At 45.5% G+C, this 19,611-nt stretch overlaps 1 protein-coding gene across 14 annotated transcripts in view; it reads left to right on the top strand.

The window, feature by feature from the left end:
• Nucleotides 1-19,611, top strand: part of ARMC9 (armadillo repeat containing 9) — a 203,459-nt gene that overhangs the window by 51,296 nt on the left and 132,552 nt on the right. For all 14 annotated transcript variants that reach the window (XR_010122244.1, XR_010122243.1, XM_063645291.1 and 11 more), the window contains 3 exons: nucleotides 7,769-7,803; nucleotides 10,165-10,276; nucleotides 13,472-13,564. Coding sequence is in view for 12 of the 14 variants with exons in the window: in XM_063645291.1 (XP_063501361.1) it covers nucleotides 7,769-7,803; nucleotides 10,165-10,276; nucleotides 13,472-13,564 (240 nt within the window). In the remaining 2 variants the exon portion in view is untranslated. The remainder of the gene's footprint in view (nucleotides 1-7,768; nucleotides 7,804-10,164; nucleotides 10,277-13,471; nucleotides 13,565-19,611) is intronic.

The raw sequence follows: 19,611 nt of genomic DNA on the forward strand, positions 1-19,611 counted from the left end.
CCTCCCCATGAATGCCTGACAGCTTCACCAGATTTGTGTCCAAATCGGGCTCAACTTTTCCTCCACACAGGTGGTCTCCCCTCCCGAATTTCCTATCTCAGTGAAAGATACTCCAGGGAACACCTGGGAAGCGTCTGAGGTTTTTCTCTGTCCTTTGCCTGGTAATGGGATCTGAAAGAGCTTCCTCCCTCCCTGCCCACATTGCTGCTGTTTTTGTGTTTGTTCAGGCTCTCCATAGTTCCCTCCTGGCTTAATGTCACATTTCCTAACTGGTCTTAAAGCTCTTACCTTACTGGTCATTTGTCACATGGGATCTGAAGTGGCCTTTCTGGTTGTGTCTTGTTTATTTGTACCCTTCATGTTCCAGGAAGGACTCAGGTGTCTTACAGGCATCCGATCATATTACTGTCTTTTTCAACACCGTTATCACCTTAGGGTGAAGTGGTTTTCATCTCGTGCAAGTGCCCCTTCTCGTTAAAAAGCTGGCAAGGCCGGACGTGGTGGCTTACACCTGTAATCCCAGCCTTTGGGAGGCCGAGGCGGGTGGATCACGAGGTCAGGAGTTCGAGACCAGCCTGACCAACATGGTGAAACCCCGTCTCTACTAAAAATACAAAAATTAGCCAGGCGTGGTGGCACACACCTATAATCCTAGCTACTCAGGAGGCTGAGGCAGAAGATTTGCTTGAACCCGGGAGGCGGAGGTTGCAGTGAGCCGAGATCATGCCACTGTACTCCAGCCTGGGCAACAGAACGAGATTCTGTCTCAAAAAAAAAAAAAAAAAAAGCTGGCCATAGCAGCCACTTCCCCATCTGATGGGGATGTGCCTCTGGCTTGGGCCTCCGTCGCCTCTCCAGTCCCCTGGCTGAGGTATTGCCTCAAGGGTTCCATTGTGGGCATTTGAACCTCTGTTGAGATCAAGGGGCCCTACCTTCATTAGTCACGTGCACCGTGAACAGCCTGCCCAGCCACAACGCTCTGTTAGTCCATGTGAGTAGGGAGAGAGGAAGGGGTTGGCAGAAATAGCCTCATCTTCGGGGGCTCACTGGCAGCCTCTGCTGGGGTCTAGCCCCCACACTTACTTTCTGCCCCTCACTGGCCTGCACACCCCTGCCCCATCCTATGCCCACAAATGCCCATCCCACAGGATTTCCCTGCCCCACAGCCAAACAGCCTGGGAGTTAATAAGCTTGTGAACTGCCGTACAGTGAGATTCCCAGCACAGCAGCACACAGGAGACTCCCGAGAAGTCCCACGGAAGAACTGTTCCCCTTGCGGAATCCAGTCTCCAGTTAGATCGGACCCAGGAACGCTTTCTTTACCTGACACCTCCTGCTGGTTTGTCTTAGGAAGTCCCCATCCTGCTAGTCACCAAGAGCTGTCCCAGGCTTGGTGTGGCCCCACTGCCCACCTCCCCACATCATGACACCAGCCAGGGAGAGCAGCTACTCTGAGAGGCAGGCCCCAGGTCCTCCTGTGGCTGAGAAGGGATGGATGGGGGCAGAAATGCAGCTGTTTCCCCTTGGCTTAGGTAGGCATTTATTTTTCCTACCCAAAGGTTCCAGAGAACCTAAAAGGGAGCACGGGGCAAGTGCTCAGTGAATAATTGATGGATTACTACATGAGTTGTTCCACTGTTCTTCACCTGCATCCTAAAAAGGGGTGCGCCTGCATTTGACCCAGCCTTCTTCAGATGGGAGAATACCACCCACCTGTGCACACCTCCATGGGAGGGAGACCACCACCCACCCGTGCACACCTCCACGGGAGGGAGACCACCACTGTGATTGGGAGCACACCACTGTGATTGGGAGCACAGTCCTTTTTCTGATGCCCCAGGCCTGCCAGGTCTTTCCCTGAGCTCTCAGCATGAAATCCTAGAAATCAGACAGCACTCACTTGGGCTGGAGTCAGAGCCTCCATAGCAGGTGGAGTCCACCCTGTGTTCAGAACTCATTATTAGCTCAGTGAGGGAAATTTTTCTGACTAGTGATTGGTGATTCTGACTGTGCTGGATGGTTTGGGGCTTGTGATTGTTGATGTCTTTGTTGTAGGGCTGTCTGTTGCACTGTGGGTTGGTTAGCAGCATTCTTGGCAGTCCTCCATTAGATGCCAGTAGCACTACTCCCGCTATTAACCCAAAATGTCTCCAGACATTGCCACATATTCCCTATGGGCAAAACCACTCCCAGCTGAGAAGCACTAGAGGGAAAGAAAACATGGTTAGTGCACAGTGTGGAAAATGCTGCCGCGCACGCTGCAGAGAACGCAGGGGATGCTGAGGAAAATCAGTGCCGGCCCATGCTCCCAGAGGGGATGGTAGACGGCGATGCTGGAAATGGTTCCTGATAGCATGGAAGGCCAGGGAAGATCGGAGCTATCTTGGAGGATGGGGGGTAAAGGAGGCTGAAGGGGGCAAGGGGCTGCCAGGGAGAGGAGCTGGTGACTAGAGCCTCGCGGGGGCCTGGGTTGAGGCTGAGCAGATGCGATTTTTACAAAGACCCCTGTGCTGAGTGTGGAAGGAGGGCTGGAGGAGAGACCTGAAGCAGGGGAGTGGGCAGAGCAAATGTGGGCTTTGGGACCCAACTACCTGCTTAGATTCTTGTTCTAGGGGAAGTTGCTCAGTCCCTGTGTTTGCTAATCTGAAAGGAAATGACAGTGCATGAAATGAGTTAATATGTGTAAAGTTCCTACAATGGCATGCCTGGTGACTAGTGAGCCCTCAATAGATGTCAGTTGAGTACATCCTTACTAAGCTAACGTGGTAGTTCAGAGGAGAGAAGAAGTCTTGAACGAAGCCCCTGGCACAAGGATTGGAGAGAAGGTAGCAGCTGTGGGATGGAATCAGTAGGACCTGATACTTTGGGGGATGTAGAGAGTGAAGAGGCCACTTTTTTCTTTTCTTTTTCTCTTTCTTTTGAGATGGAGTCTGGCTCTGTCACCCAGGCTGGAGTGCAGTGGTGCGATCTTGGCTGACTGCAACCTTCGCCCCCCGCATTCAAGCGATTCTTTTGCTTCAGCCTCCCGAGTAGCTGGGACTATGGGTGCCCGCCACCACGCCCAGCTAATTTTTGTATTTTTAGTAGAGATGGGGTTTCACCATATTTGCCAAGTTAGTCTCGAACACCTGACCTTGTGATTCACCCGCCTCAGCCTCCCAAAGTGCTGGGATTACAGGTGTGAACCACTGCACCTGGCCTGGCCACTCTTAACTAATTTAATTCCTTAACAATCCTGTGAGGTAGGTACTGCTGGTGCCACCATTATGCAGATGAGGAAACTGAGGCATGGGGAGTTATTCAGTCATTTATCCTCCTCATTGGATTGTGAGCACTCTGAGAAGGGCATTTGCTTTCTTCACTGCATATCACCAGCGCCTAGCAGAGACCTGGCTGATGGGGGCAGTCAGTAGGTATGCTTTGCTTGCCAAATGCATGAAATACTGCAGCCTTCTCTCCTTTTTTTTTTTTTTTTTTTTTTTTTTTTTTTGAGACAGGGTCTTCCTCTGTCACCAAGGCTGCAATGCAGTGGCACAATCATAGCTCACTGCAGCCTCAACCTCCTGTCCTGGGCTCAGGTGATCCTTCCACCTCAGCCTCCTGAGTAGCTGGGACTACAGGTGTGTACCACCACACCTGGCTAATTTTTACTTTTTGTTGAGATGAGTCTCACTGTGTTGCCTGGCTGGCCTTTTCTCATTGAGAGCATGCTGAGCCACTCCTTCTACAGCCATCTCCAGCTTTGTTTATTCTATTAGATACTAAAGTTGTAATAATGTTTGTCAGACTGGCTGTACTCATGGAAGGGCCAATTATTACTGCTTTTCAACTAATTTCTTTACAGGGCAAATAGAATGATAGAGAGTTTAGCAAAAGAGTGTTTTAAAAGGTAGAAAACATTTTTTGGCTACGGAAAAAGGAGAGTGTTGATAAATTTCATTTGTGAAAATAACCAGCCAATATCACTAATTATCAAGTATTTTTCTTTATATATTATGCTAATATTTTATTTATTTTTGAGACAGAGCTTTGCTCTTGTCACCCAGGCTGGAATGTAATGGCACGATCTCAGCTCACTGCAACCTCCGCCTCACTGATTCAAGCAATTATCCTTCTGCAGCCTCCCAAGTAGCTGGGATTACAGGCGCCCGCCACCATGCCCAGCTAAATTTTGTATTTTTAGTGGAGATGGGGTTTCACCTTGTTGGTCAGGCTGGTCTCAAACTCCTGACCCCAAGTGATCCACCCACCTCAGCCTCCCAAAGTACTGGGATTACAGGCATGAGCCACCGCTCTCAGCCATGCTAATATTTTAGTATGGCCATGTCCTTACTTGACCAGTCTGACTTGTTATCTTAGCTTCTTGGTCTCTGTAATGTGTTAAGTGAATATTTTTTTTCTTTTTTGGTACACGGTCTCACTCTGTTGCCCAGGCTGGAGTGCAATGGTGTGATCTTGGCTCACTGTAGCCTCAACCTCCCAGGCTCAAGCAATCCTCCCACCTCAGCCTCCTGAGTAGCTGGGACCACAGGCATGCGCCATCACGCCCCGCTAAATTTTTTTTTTTTTTTTTGTAGAGATAGGGTTTCATCATGTTGCTCTGGCTGGTCTCAAACTCCTGGGCTCAAGTGATCCTCCTGCCTCAGCCTCCCAAAGTGTTGGGAGTACAGGCGTGAACCGCTGTGCCCAGCTAGATGAATAATTTAGATGACATTTCAAACTTATTTTCTAAACTCACTATTTAAGCCAACAACAGGAATAGGTAATTTCTTTATTAAAACAATCAAGGGTTAAAAAGTATAAAAATATACATGCATAGTCTGAGCCACTTTTTTAATTTTAGTTTTTATTTTCATTGTTTTTGTTTTTGTTTTTTTTTTGAGATGGAGTCTTGCTCTGTCACCCAGGCTGGAGTGCAGTGGTGTGATCGCAGCTCACTACAACCTCCGTCTCCTGGGTTCAAGCGATTCTCCTGCCTCAACCTCCCGAGTAGCTGGGACTACAGGTGTGTGCCACCACGCCCAGCTAATTTTTTGTATTTTTAGTAGAGATGGAGTGTCACCATGTTGGCCAGGCTGGTCTTGAACTCCTGGCCTCAAGTGATTTGCCCGCCTCGGCCTCCCAAAGTGCTGGGTTTACAGGCCGGGGCCACTGTGCCTGGCTGATCTGAGCCATTTAAAAGTGGTGTTTGGCTGGGCGTGGTTTGGCTGTGTTGAACCCAGTAGGCGGAGGTCGCAATGAGCTGAGGTCGTGCCACTGTACTCCAGCCTGGGTGACAGAGCGAGACTGTGTCTCAAAAAAAAGAAAAAAAAATTGTTATGGACCAGAGTTGGGCTTCTCCAAGTTTATTGTGCAGGCATGTCCACTGGGGACCTGGCTGAAGTGCAGGTTCTGGTTCAGGAGGTCTGGGATGGGACCCAAAATTCTGCATTTCCAGTGAGAGCTGGATGATGCTGCTTGTCTGAGGAGCACACTTTGAGTAGCAGGGGGCTGCAGAGTCCAGAAATAAACCTAAGGATAGATGTATACCTAGCAGACAACAGAGGTAGGAAACGGGTGGTTTATTTCATAGGTCACAGAGATGCTGCCAGGGCTAGGAAGTGTGTAAAGCAGCTGGTGTCAGGCTGTAGGGAGCTCTGGGGCCTGAAGATGATGTTCCTTCCACCTTAGTGTTCACATTCTAATTTAAAAAGGAAGAACAAAAAGGAGATGAAGAAAAAGATAGGGAGGAAGCAAGACTTACTGATGGAAGCATTTTGAGGTGATATTGGATGGCTTGGGTGGGACTTACATGGCGCAGCATAACTGGCTCTCAGGGAACAGGAAAACAAAGTTGCATGCCTCACTCACACCACAGAGGAAAATACAGTAGCATGAATTCCAGAAGGATGAAATCTCTAAATGTAAAAAATAAAGCTATGAAAATGTTAGAAGAATTGAGAGAATGTGTGTATCACCTTGAGGTAGGGTAGACCTTCTTAAGCAAGACTGAAATCCATGAAAACAATCTGGTATCACATAAGGCATGAAGGCAAAGTTAAAAAGCAGGTAATGTCTTTGAAAAATAATGGCCAATATCACTAAAGTTTAAGAAAGTAAACTGTTTTCTACCCTTTGAATTGATGGAAGTTTTAGAGCGATAGGCTCCAGTACTGATAACGAAAAAGGAAAGCCCTCCTTCAGTGCCAGGTGTCTGGCAATGTTTATCAGAATTAAAAATCACATACCCTTTGATCTAGATTTTGGAAGTCTAGCTTAGCTCACAAAACAAAGTATCAGTAAGTACAAGCATGGTGGCGCACACCCATAATCCCAGCTACTCTGGAGGCTGAGGCAGGAGGATTGCCTGAGCCGAGGAGTTCAAAACCAGTCTGGGCAATATAGTGAGACTAGCTTCACCCAGCTTCAGCAATAAATGGCATTTCACTAATCTTGCTTTCTTTCTTCTCTACTTATTCCCTGCCTCCACCCTGGAGTTCTTTAAAAGCCAATTCCAAACATGTCATGTCACCTGTAAATCATTCAATATACATTTCTAACTGATCAGAGGCTTTAATATACAAACACATAGCCACAACACCAAATACAGTTAACACCAGTTCTTGGTATCTAATACTAGTCCCCTCCATATTCAGATTTCCCTTATTTTCTCAAAATATCTTTTTACAGTTGGTTTATCTGAGTCAGTTCAAACAAGCACCACACACTGTATCTGCTTATATGTTTCTCAGATGTATTTTAGTACATACTTAATACAGCACTGCCTGTAGTGGCAAAAAGACACACACACACACACACACACACACACACACAATAAATGGGACAAGAATCTCCGTAAAGTAGGTGATGATTTTGCCTATAGACAGGATCAGGATTAAAAGAGAGTGGGGTGGAAGAGGGGTTGTTAATGTTTTTTAAACACTTGTAGAGTGTTTGACTTGGTACAAAGTGCACATTTTTATACTTGAAGAGAAAATCTTAATAAAGAAAAAGCCAGAATAATATAATGATTCATATTGCTTTTGTTCTTCATAATGTATTTAACTAGGCAGCTTGAAATGCCCCTGGGAGTTTGGTCAGGGAGAACCCATCGTTTTCTATAGAGGATTTTTTTTTTTTTTTTTTTGGTTGTTTGTTTTTGTTTTTTTCTAAAGAAAATAAAGGAATCAAAGAATGGTTACTCCATAGGCAGAGCAGCCTCTAGAGTTTTGCTTGGAGTGGTGTAACATCAAACCAGGGGTGGGTAGGCTGTGAGCTGGATCAGTGGTGTGTAACTTTAGTTTGGGTTGATTTTTACATCATATGTGACTTTGGTTGGTGAATCCTGGTGGATTAAAACTTTGCACATCTGGGCCGGGCATGGTGGCTCACGCCTGTAATCCCAGCACTTTGGGAGGCCAAAGTGGGCGGATCACGAGGTCAGGAGATCGAGACCATCCTGGCTAACATGGTGAAACCTCGTTTCTACTAAAAATACAAAACAAAATTAGCTGGGCGTGGTGGCAGGCGCCTGTAATCCCAGCTACTCGGGAGGCTGAGGCAGGAGAATGGCGTGAACCCAGTAGGTGGAGGTTGCAGTGAGCCGAGATTGCACCACTGCACTCCAGCCTGGGCAACAGAGCAAGACTCCGTCTCAAAAAAACAAAAACAAAAACAAAAAAACCTAACTTGCACATCTGTTGATTGCATGCTGTTAGGGTGATTTGGGATCCGTGCATTGCTATCAGTGTTTAACACCGTTTGTTTTCTTCTGTCCTCTTCACCCCAGGCATCCACCATGTTACGAGCCTCCTTGGCACCCATGTAAGTAACTGCTCTTAGGAATTTTTATTAAGGAGAACAACAATGTGCAAAATGGGAATTCAAAGTGTCTTTAATAAACACTCAGCAGCCTAGGTTAGAGGAATGCCTTTGAGCTAGAGCTACATGTGAATATTAAAGGAAATACGAGTACTTATAAATAATATTGTTAAACTAGAATTATTTTTTATTGCATGTGTGATTTTTTTTTTTCTTTTTTTGAGACAGAGTTTCGCTCTTGTTGCCCAGGCTGGAGTACAATGGTGCAATCTCAGCTCACCAGAACCTCCACCTCCCAGGTTCAAGCGATTGTCCTGCCTCAGCCTCCCAATTACAGGCATACGCCACCACTCCTGGCTAATTTTGTATTTTTAATAGAGACAGGTTTTCTCCATGTTGGTCAGGCTGGTCTCGAACACCCAACCGCAAGTGATCCACCCGCTTTGGCCTCCCAAAGTGCTGGGAATATAGGCGTGAGCCACCACGCCTGGCCAGCTTATATTGTTAATTCTATTCTTTTGGTAAGGAAGCCTCAAACGAAAAAAACTGTTGAATTGTTCATATGGTGTTGTATAGAAATGAATTTAATCTACTATCATAGTGCAATCCACAGAGTGTTGCACTGTCTGAATTTATGTTGTCTGCTGGTTCACACTGTGATCAGGGCCATGGGCAGCCCTTTGTATGCCTGAGCACTCCTGTCCTGATGAGTTGGGCTGTCCCCCTTGGGAGTGTCTGATGCTGTGGTGGCAAGGGAGTTGAGAACCTTTTACTTGGGCATGAGGACCAGGGTGGCTTCTAGGACCCTCTGAGCCAGCTTTGCGGGAGAGGAGGGGAGGACAGGGGTGCTGTGTGATTCCTCACACACCTGAGATGCCCACAGCATTCCTCCTCCCTTAGCCCTGCCTGAGTCTGACCTTGACCCCACGCTTTATTCTTTCCTACCACTTTGGCAGTAGTATCACTGCACAGACTGCTAGGGTTAAAAACCCACCCCTGCTACCCTCCCTGTGACTGGGGATTACTTATTTAATTTCTCTGTGCCTCAGTTTCCTCACTTACAAAATGAGGAGAATCATAGTAGTTCTATTATAGGATTGTTGTGAGGATCGAAATTAGTTAATACGTATACGACACTTAGCATTTAGCTTAATACTGTAGTATTACACCAAAATGAGGAAGCTCTCATTGATACAGTACTGTGAACTAGACTGCAAACCTCATTTAGTTTCACCAGTTTTTCCATGCCCTCTCATCTCCTTTTCTACAATAAAACAACAATAAAACAAAACATGAAGACACTTCTTTTAGCGACAAGGAAGCTGAGGTGATTTCTTTTGTTTCTGGCTGACCGAAGGTGGGTGGCGGGGCAGTCGGAGCTGTGTGGATCTCAAATCCGAGGTCTCTCCTCACTGAAACCTGGCTCCCCAGAAGTCTTTGGGGTCTCCCTGAGGAGGGTCTGCAAATTGTCCTACAACCCATCTCCTGCCTGTGTTCCCATGCTGCTTCCTGACCACGCCTTCTACCTCCTCGGAGGGCTGAGCCACCCACCTAATTACCTTTTTTTCTTTTTTTTGAGATGGAGTCTTGCTGTGTCTTGTCTAGGCCGGAGTGGTGTGATCTCGGCTCACCGCAGCCTCCACCTCCCGGGTTCAAGCGATTCTCCTGTCTCAGCCTCCTGAGTAGCTGGGACTACAGGCATATGTCACTATGCCCAGCTAATTTTGTGTTTTTAGTAGAGATGGGGTTTCACCATGTTGGCCAGGCTGGTCTCGAACTCCTGACCTTAGGTGATCCACCTGCCTAGGCCTCCCAAAGTGCTGGGATTACAGGCGTGAGCCCCCACTCCCGGCCTCCACCTACCTACTCTTCACACCTGTTTCCTGACTGTCGTTCATATTCCCCCGGTCCAGTAGCTCAGGCTTGAGAGGAACAGTGGCTTCAGGTGTTTAGGTAGAACTCTTGGGGCCTGCTGATGCTAATTGTCTTTGAACTATGTCCAAAATTCTAAACAGAACTTCAGTGGAAAGTCATGATGCCCTCAAGGTGATTTCTTCCCCATCCTAGGGAGGTCTGGCTGAAGGTGAATGTAGGGGTTTCTAAATCTGTTCAGGCAAAGACTCCTTGTTTTAGGAAAAACGTTAAACAGAACCTAAGTTCATCCAACAGAACAGGCAGAGCTGAGCTGGTTGAAGCTGAGGTAGGAGCCTAGAACCCAGCCCGCCCTCCTAGTGGAATTCGGGAGGTCATGCTGGGAGCCCAGGGGAACAGCAGGCTCTAGCTCGGGTGTCATGATGCTCAGGAGGGGTAACGAACATGCCCTTTTGCCCTTTTGTTTCTCTTTGAACTTGTGTTGCTGAGTAGGAAATTGAAGGATGTCCCATTACTGCCCTCCTTGGATTATGAGAAACTGAAGAAGGATTTGATTTTGGGGAGTGACCGCTTGAAAGCCTTCTTGTTGCAGGCTCTGCGCTGGGTAGGTACCTTTGTCTTAAAGTTAGAAAACAAAACCAAACCAGTGCTGGTTTTCTTGGCTGGCTACCTTGCTCGTTGTCTTTTAACCCATCTTCCAGAAATCTTTCTTCCCTGCTGTCTACTGACATCAAGAACGGAAGTCAAAAGCCACTTCTGAAGATAGCCTGGGCCTCCTTTTAGAAAATCCTATATTATGGCAATTGTGATGTCATGAGTTAGATAAATGAATCTCAAGGCCCAGGAGACTGCACCTGCGTGTAGCCCTTTCCTGGCGATGAGCCCCACTCTGCTTGTGTGAGTGCGTGGAGTCAGGGTTACCTACAGTCCCACAGAGGTTCTGTATTCAGGCACTGCCATGCAGCCACCCTGGACAGGCGCCAAGGAAAGAACTCCTGTTCACAGGGCCCAAGGGAAGTGTCCTGGTCCTCATCGTTACTTTTCTGCCTAGTCTTCAGATTGAGTGCAGTTGAAGTCAGCAATTGGTTCTCAAGTTTTTTAGTGTCAGACCCCTTTCCACTCTCAAAAATTACTGAGGACCTCAGAGAGCTTTCATTTATGTGACTTTTACCTACCAATATTTACAGCATTTGAAATTAAAACTGAGAGGATTTGGCTGGGCATGGTGGCTCACGCCTGTAATCCCAGCACACCGGGAGGCCGAGGCAGGTGGATCACCTGAGGTCAGGAGTTCAAGACCATCCTGGCCAACATGGCAAAACCCCATCTCTACTAAAAATACAAAAAATTAGCCAGGCATGGTGGCAGGTGCCTGTCGTCCCAGCTACTCAGGAGACTGAGGCAGGAGAATTGCTTGAACCTGGGAGGCAGAGGTTGCAGTGAGCCAAGATCACACCACTGCACTCCAGCCTTGGTGACAGAGCGAGACCCCATCTCAAAACAAAACAAAAAAAAAACCTGAAGATTTGAAATATATGTTTATTAATTCATTTAAAATGAGCAATAATAAATGACATGTTAACATAAATAATATTTTTTGTGACAAATACTACTTTCCAAACAACAATAAAATTGTGAGAAGAGCAGCATTGTTCTGCAGTTGTCTTTAATGTCTGGCTTGATGGAAGACAGCTGGATTCTCATATCTGCTTTGTGTTTGATTGTCAGTGTCACACTTCATATAGCCTCCCAGAGACTGATCATAAAAAAGGCATTGTCATATCTTAGTATTATAAAAATTATGACCTTGCAGACCTGCTAAAAGGTTTGGGGGACCTCTTAGGGTTCCCTGGACCACACTGAGAACTGCCGACTCAAGCCAACACTGGTTGAGCCAGCAGTTCTTTAACTGAACAGTCCATTGTAATTCATTAGCATCAGACACCTTCATGGACCCCTGAATTTCAAGGTATCTTGGCATCAGGGTCCTTAGCAATTTCCCATCTGTGGATAGAAACAGTTCTCACTTGCATGCTTCTATGGTAGTGCTTCCTGAAATACATCTTGAGGACTCAGAAGACATATCCAGGATCCACAGGAAGAGTCCTGTGGACAAGCAGTGATGTCTGCTCTGGTTTTGTTTGGGTCGGGACTAGAGTGGGTGGGGCAGCATGAGTCATCCACAGTGGCCGTTTCCTCCCTGGCCATTTGCCTGTCTCTGCTCAAGCTCTCAAACTCATCTTTTATGCGGCTCTTGGTTTACTGATGCTGCACTTCCTCTCAGTCCGTGCTACTCCTGAGCCTCTTGCTGAGACAGGGTATTCCTTTGCTGAGAGAGTGACATCTTCACAGAATAACCAGGAAAAGTGAACAGGTTTCTAATGTTTTTGTCTGTGTCCCCCTCCAGTGCCCCCACCCGGCTTCTTGCCCCTGCTTCAACCTCAGTGAACTCAACGGAAGGGTAGCAGCACCCCAGTGTGACATTCCAGGCACACCCTGGCCATGGTCATCATGTCTGTTGGCAGTGCCTGCTCTGGAGGCCTCCCCGGCTCTCCTTCCAGCCCAGGGCGTCTGATGCTCTGGCCTGTGCTCTTGCCCACGCTAAGAACTAGCGTATTCCTTGCACATCTAGCTTCTCTTTGGCTACAAGCAGGGCTTGCAGTCTCAGGATTTTTATCTAGTAGGATTTTCCTGAAAAAGCAAGGATATTTGCTCACTCTGTGACATGCTTTTTCGTATCCCACCTCACACCTGTACACATCGATGTGCACACGCACATACCCATTATACATGCTCTCCACACGAAAGTTTTCTTCTAGCCCTATGGACATTGTGTAAATTTTTACTTGTAGCAACATGACAGACTTAGGGCTTTCTAAAATCTACAAAATTCTAGCCAGCTATCTCTACACTGATGCATGCGCTGTATCACTCTGTCATTCCCAATAGGATAGGATAGAGTGAATTTGTTGGCAGGGCATGCATTCAGAGTGCTCTACAGTCAGCCCTGGGCCCCTCCCACTGAGCCCACTCCACCGTGCCCTGTATTGTACTTCCCTGAGCTAGACCTCACTTCCCTATCCCCCACCGTGCTCACACTCCCCTGTGCTGGTTAACAGGCTGCCCATCCTGCAGGGGCCAGCTCCTGAGCCCCTTTATACAAGAAATGCTTCTCTGGGCATGGATGAGCTCTTCCCTATCTGCACACTTACAGTCTGAGCATTTTGCTGCCTCTCTTCTCTGGAGAGTTCACATGTATAAGTTGGCTCCCTGTGTCACTCATTAGGAAGGACATCATAGGTTCTTTTTTTTTTTTTTTTTTTTTTTTTTTTTGAGACCGAGTCTTACTCTGTCACCCAGGCTGGAGTGCAGTGGTGTGATCTCGGCTCACTGCAACCTCCGACTCCTGGGTTCATGCCATTCTCCTGCCTCAGCCTCCCGAGTAGCTGGGACTACAGGCACCCGCCACCACGCCCGGCTAATTTTTTTGTATTTTTAGTAGAGAAAGGGTTTCACCATGTTAGCCAGGATGGTCTTGATCTCCTGACCTCGTGATCCACCCGCCTCGGCCTCCCAAAGTGCTGGGATTACAGGCGTGAGCCCCCGCGCCCGGCCCGCATCATAGGTTCTCGTTTTGGTTGGCTGATTAACTTGCCACCACTCCCCAAGCTGGATATTACTTATTGTGTTTGGTTAAATGTGTAGGTACTGATACTGCCATTTAAAACACACCTGCTATGAGAAACTTTTCTCCATGATAAGACTTAGGTCTCACTACTTTTGTTTTTCTTTGCTCCAGCGCTTGACCACATCCCATCCTGGAGAGCAGAGGGAGACCGTTCTGCAAGCCTACATCAGCAATGACCTCTTGGACTGTTATAGCCACAACCAGGTTGGTAAGAGGTGGGGCCAGATCCCAGCCAGGGCCTTCAATTCTAGGGAATGATCTTAGCAGATGAGGGAAGCTTATAGTTTCTCTGCACATGTTCAGCTTCGTAACTGTATGTCAGCCTTGAGCTCATGAGGTCCTGGGCATTGGCTTACTTTTTGCTTCTAGTGAAGAGTTCTAAACAAGTTAGAACTGCCTGATTCATCATCTCTGGAGCTCTTTTCTGCCGTTTTTCCTTTTCTCAAATTCCCTACTCTTTACCTCACCTCACTGCTTACCATGAGTCCTGAAAACTGAGTATGACTTCGGAGGGACAAGGTAGGTAAGCACATTCAGGTTGTTTACATCTGGGCCTGACTAAAAATGTCTTTAACACAGTACTTACATATAGTTTTGGACCAGATAGGTCTACTGATCCTGTGGGAAAAGTGTGAGATTTGGGGTAAAATAAACTGGCTTCCAAACCTCTGCTCTACCACTCATTAGCCAGGTCACTGTAAGCAAGTTAGTCAGTCTCAGGCACCTCCCCATCTGGGCAAGGAGGCGCGCTTGCCTCAGGAGGTTGTTGGGATGATTACATACAGTCAGGTGTGGGAAATCCTTAGCCCCAGGCCTGGCACCAAGTAGTCACTTGGTCTTTTTCTTCTGTCCTTGCCCCTGCTACCTGTATCTGCACCAAACTTCACTGGACAGGAGGAGGATCAGGATTTTGAATTTGGCACATGTTAAGAGGGTACTACGTTTTATTATTTCAGTTGAATTTTTATCCAGAGTGCTGTAAAAATGTAAAGCTATTGTTAAACTTCACAATGTGTGCACTGAGTGGAGTATCAAATGCTCTGAACACTCACTGATTAAACAGCTGTCTTAGGCCATTTCCTGCTGCTATAACAGAATACCACAGATAGGGTAATTTATAAACAATCCAAGGGTATTGTGCTCATAGTTCCGAAGTCTAGGAAGTCCAAGAGCATGGCGCCAGCATCTGGCAAGAGTCATCCCAAAGCAAAAGGCAGAAGGCAGAAGTGAGCATGCAAGTCAGAGAATGGGGGTCGAAGCCGTCTTTTTATCAGGAGCCTACTCACACAATAACTAACCCACTCCAGCAATAATGGCATTAATCCATTAATGCCTAATATCCTCTTAAAGGTCCCACCTCCCTGTACTACTACATCGGCAATTAAATGTCGATATGAGTTTTGGTGGGGACATTCAAACCATAGCAACAGACCCTGGGAAAATGAGTTACACATTCATCTGTTGTGCATACAGGCAATACAATGTGAGTTTTGAGTTGCCAGTTTACTCTGTGAATGTAGTCTTAATGTTCTCATGAATGAGTTAAGTTTGAAAATAGTCTCTCATATTCTTGACTTATTTTCTTGCTTTTTTTTTCCTGTTTGGGTTTATAATGGCATTGAATCCAGCCTACAAGGCATGAAGCAGCTGAATAATGTATTAACTTCCAAACTCAAATTAAAGAGTAAAGTCAATAGTGATTATTTCTAACATTATTTCATTGAGTCGAAGATACACTTTTCCCCCCATTTTAACATCTTTGCTATTAGGGTGTATCTGACAGTTAATGGCATTTTATAGTTTAATTGGCAGGTTTTTTTTCTTTCTTGATTATGTATAAAATGATAATGTGTCCTCTGATGAAAGGTGTGTTGGGTTTTGTCATCTGTGGTTTTTGTCAAAAAGGCAGTGACCTCTATAGCCATTGAAGAGAGTAATTTCTTCCTCAAATCATTATATGTGATTGCTATTGTTTACTTACATATATTTTTTGAGATGGAGTCTCTCTTGTCGCCCAGGCTGGAGTGCAGTAGCGCAGTCTCAGCTCACTGCAACCTCCACCTCCTGGGTTCAAGCAATTCTCCTGCCTCAGCCTCCCAAGTAGCTGAGATTACAGGCGCCCGCCACCACACCCAGCTAATTTTTTTATTTTTAGTAGAGATGGGATTTCACTGTGTTGTCCAGGCTAGTCTCGAACTCCTGACCTCAGGTGATCCACCCACCTCAGCCTCCCAAAGTGCTGGGATTACAGGCGTGAGCCGCTGTGCCCAGCTATGGTTTATTTATTTATTTATTCATTTATTTATTTTGAGATGGGGCTTCACTCTTGTCGCCCAGGCTGGAGTGCAGTGGCACGATCTCGGCTCACTGCGACCTCCACCTCCTGGGTTCAAGCGATTCTCTTGCTTCAGTCTCCCCAGTAGCTAGGATTACAGGCATGCGCCACACGCCCAGCTAATTTTGTATTTTTAGTAGAGATGGGGTTTCTCCATGTTGGTCAGGCTGGTCTTGAACTCCTGACCTCAGGTGATCTGCCCACCTCAGCCTCCCAAAGTGCTGGGATTACAGGCCTGAGCCACTGTGCCCAGCCTGGTTTATTTTTTTAAGAAGAAATGAGCTGCTGGGCACAGTGGCTCACACCTGTAATTCCAGCACTTTGGTAGGCCAAGGCGGGTGGATCAGGAGGTTAGGAGATCAAGACCAGCCTGGCCAACATAGTGAAACTCTGTCTCTACTAAAAAATTAGCTAGGCATGGTGGCACGCACCTGTAATCCCAGCTACCCAGGAGGCTGAGGCAGGAGAATCACTTGAACCCAGGAGACAGAGGTTGCAGTGAGCGGAGATGGCACCACTGCATTCCAGCCTGGTGACAGAGTGAGACTGCGTCTCAAAAAAAAAAAGAAAGAAACTCAGTCAAAACCGCTCAACTACATGGAAACTGAACAACCTGCTCCTGAATGACTATTGGGTACATAATGAAATGAAGGCAGAAATAAAGATGTTCTTTGAAACCAACGAGAACAAAGACACAACATACCAGAATCTCTGGGACACGTTCAAAGCAGTGTGTAGAGGGAAATTTATAGCACTAAATGCCCACAAGAGAAAGCAGGAAAGATCCAAAATTGACACCCTAACATCACAATTAAAAGAACTAGAAAAGCAAGAGCAAACACATTCAAAAGCTAGCAGAAGGCTAGAAATAACTAAAATCAGAGCAGAACTGAAGGAAATAGAGACACAAAAAACCCTTCAAAAAATTAATGAATCCAGGAGCTGGTTTTTTGAAAAGATCAACAAAATTGATGGACCGCTAGCAAGACTAATAAAGAAGAAAAGAGAGAAGAATCAAATAGATGCAATAAAAAATGAAAAAGGGGATATCACCACCGATCCCACAGAAATACAATCTACCATCAGAGAATACTACAAACACCTCTATGCAAATAAACTAGAAAATCTAGAAGAAATGGATAAATTCCTCGACAAATACACCCTCCCAAGACTAAACCAGGAAGAAGTTGAATCTCTGAATAGACCAATAACAGGTTCTGAAATTGTGGCAATAATCAATAGCTTACCAACCAAAAAGAGTCCAGGACCTGATGGATTCACAGCTGAATTCTACCAGAGGTACAAGGAGGAACTGGTACCATTCCTTCTGAAACTATTCCAATCGATAGAAAAAGAGGGTATCCTCCCTAACACATTTTACGAAGCCAGCATCGTCCTGATACCAAAACCTGGCAGAGACATAACCAAAAAAGAGAATTTCAGACCAATATCCTTGATGAACATTGATGCAAAAATCCTCAATAAAATACTGGCAAACCGAATCCAGCAGCACATCAAAAAGCTTATCCACCATGATCAAGTGGGCTTCATCCCTGGGATGCAAGGCTGGTTCAACATACGCAAATCAATAAATGTAATCCAGCATATAAACAGAACCAAAGACAAAAACCACATGATTATCTCAATAGATGCAGAAAAGGCCTTTGACAAAATTCAACAACCCTTCATGCTAAAAACTCTCAATAAATTAGGTATTGATGGGACGTATCTCAAAATAATAAGAGCTATCTACAACAAACCCACAGCCAATATCATACTGAATGGGCAAAAACTGGAAGCATTCCCTCTGAAAACTGGCACAAGACAGGGATGCCCTCTCTCACCGCTCCTATTCAACATAGTGTTGGAAGTTCTGGCCAGAGCAATCAGGCAGGAGAAGGAAATAAAGGGTATTCAATTAGGAAAAGAGGAAGTCAAATTGTCCCTGTTTGCAGATGACATGATTGTATATCTAGAAAACCCCATTGTCTCAGCCCAAAATCTCCTTAAGCTGATTAGCAACTTCAGCAAAGTCTCAGGATACAAAATTAATGTACAAAAATCACAAGCATTCTTGTACACCAATAACAGACAAACAGAGAGCCAAATCATGAGTGAACTCCCATTCACAATTGCTTCAAAGAGAATAAAATACCTAGGAATCCAACTTACAAGGGATGTGAAGGACCTCTTCAAGGAGAACTACAAACCACTGCTCAATGAAATAAAAGAGGATACAAACAAATGGAAGAACATTCCATGCTCATGGGTTGGAAGAATCAATATCGTGAAAATGGCCATACTGCCCAAGGTAATTTATAGATTCAATGCCATCCCCATCAAGCTACCAATGACTTTCTTCACAGAATTGGAAAAGACTACTTTAAAGTTCATATGGAACCCAAAAAGAGCCCGCATCGCCAAGTCAATCCTAAGCCAAAAGAACAAAGCTGGAGGCATCACGCTACCTGACTTTAAACTATACTACAAGGCTACAGTAACCAAAACAGCATGGTACTGGTACCACAACAGAGACATAGATCAATGGAACAGAACAGAGCCCTCAGAAATGATGCCGCATAGCTACAACTATCTGATCTTTGACAAACCTGACAAAAACAAGAAATGGGGAAAGGCTTCCCTATTTAATAAATGGTGCTGGGAAAACTGGCTAGCCATATGTAGAAAGCTGCAACTGGATCCCTTCCTTACACCTTATACAAAAGTTAATTCAAGATGGATTAAAGACTTATATGTTAGACCTAAAACCATTAAAATCCTACAAGAAAACCTAGGCAATACCATTCAGGACATAGGCGTGGGCAAGGACTTCATGTCTAAAACACCAAAAGCAATGGCAACAAAAGCCAAAATCGACAAATGGGATCTCATTAAACTAAAGAGCTTCTGCACAGCAAAAGAAACTATCATCAGAGTGAACAGGCAACCTACACAATGGGAGAAAATTTTTGCAACCTACTCATCTGACAAAGGGCTAATATCCAGAATCTACAATGAACTCAAACAAATTTACAAGAAAAAAACAAACAACCCCATCAAAAAGTGGGCAGAGGACATGAACAGACACTTCTCAAAAGAAGACATTTATGCAGCCAAAAAACACATGAAGAAATGCTCCTCATCACTGGCCATCAGAGAAATGCAAATCAAAACCACAGTGAGATACCATCTCACACCAGTTAGAATGGCCATCATTAAAAAATCAGGAAACAACAGGTGCTGGAGAGGATGTGGAGAAATAGGAACACTTTTACACTGTTGGTGGGACTGTAAACTAGTTCAACCATTGTGGAAGTCAGTGTGGCGATTCCTCAGGGATCTAGAACTAGAAATACCATTTGACCCAGCCATCCCATTACTGGGTATATACCCAAAGGACTATAAATCATGCTGCCATAAAGACACATGCACATGTATGTTTATTGCGGCACTATTCACAATAGCAAAGAGTTGGAACCAACCCAAATGTCCAACAACGATAGACTGGATTAAGAAAATGTGGCACATATACACCATGGAATACTATGCAGCCATAAAAATGATGAGTTTGTGTCCTTTGTAGGGACATGGATGAAACTGGAAAACATCATTCTCAGTAAACTATCGCAAGGACAAAAAACCAAACATCGCATGTTCTCACTCATAGGTGGGAATTGAACAATGAGAACTCATGGACACAGGAAGGGGAACATCACGCTCCGGGGACTGTTGTGGGGTGGAGGGAGGGGGGAGGGACAGCATTAGGAGATACACCTAATGCTAAATGACGAGTTAATGGGTGCAGGAAATCAACATGGCACATGGATACATATGTAACAAACCTGCACATTGTGCACATGTACCCTAAAACCCTAAAGTATAATAAAAAAAAAAAAAAAAAGAAGAAGAAATGAGC

Source organism: Symphalangus syndactylus, chromosome 8 (assembly GCF_028878055.3).
Source record: "Symphalangus syndactylus isolate Jambi chromosome 8, NHGRI_mSymSyn1-v2.1_pri, whole genome shotgun sequence".
NCBI classification, from domain to species: Eukaryota; Metazoa; Chordata; class Mammalia; order Primates; family Hylobatidae; genus Symphalangus; species Symphalangus syndactylus.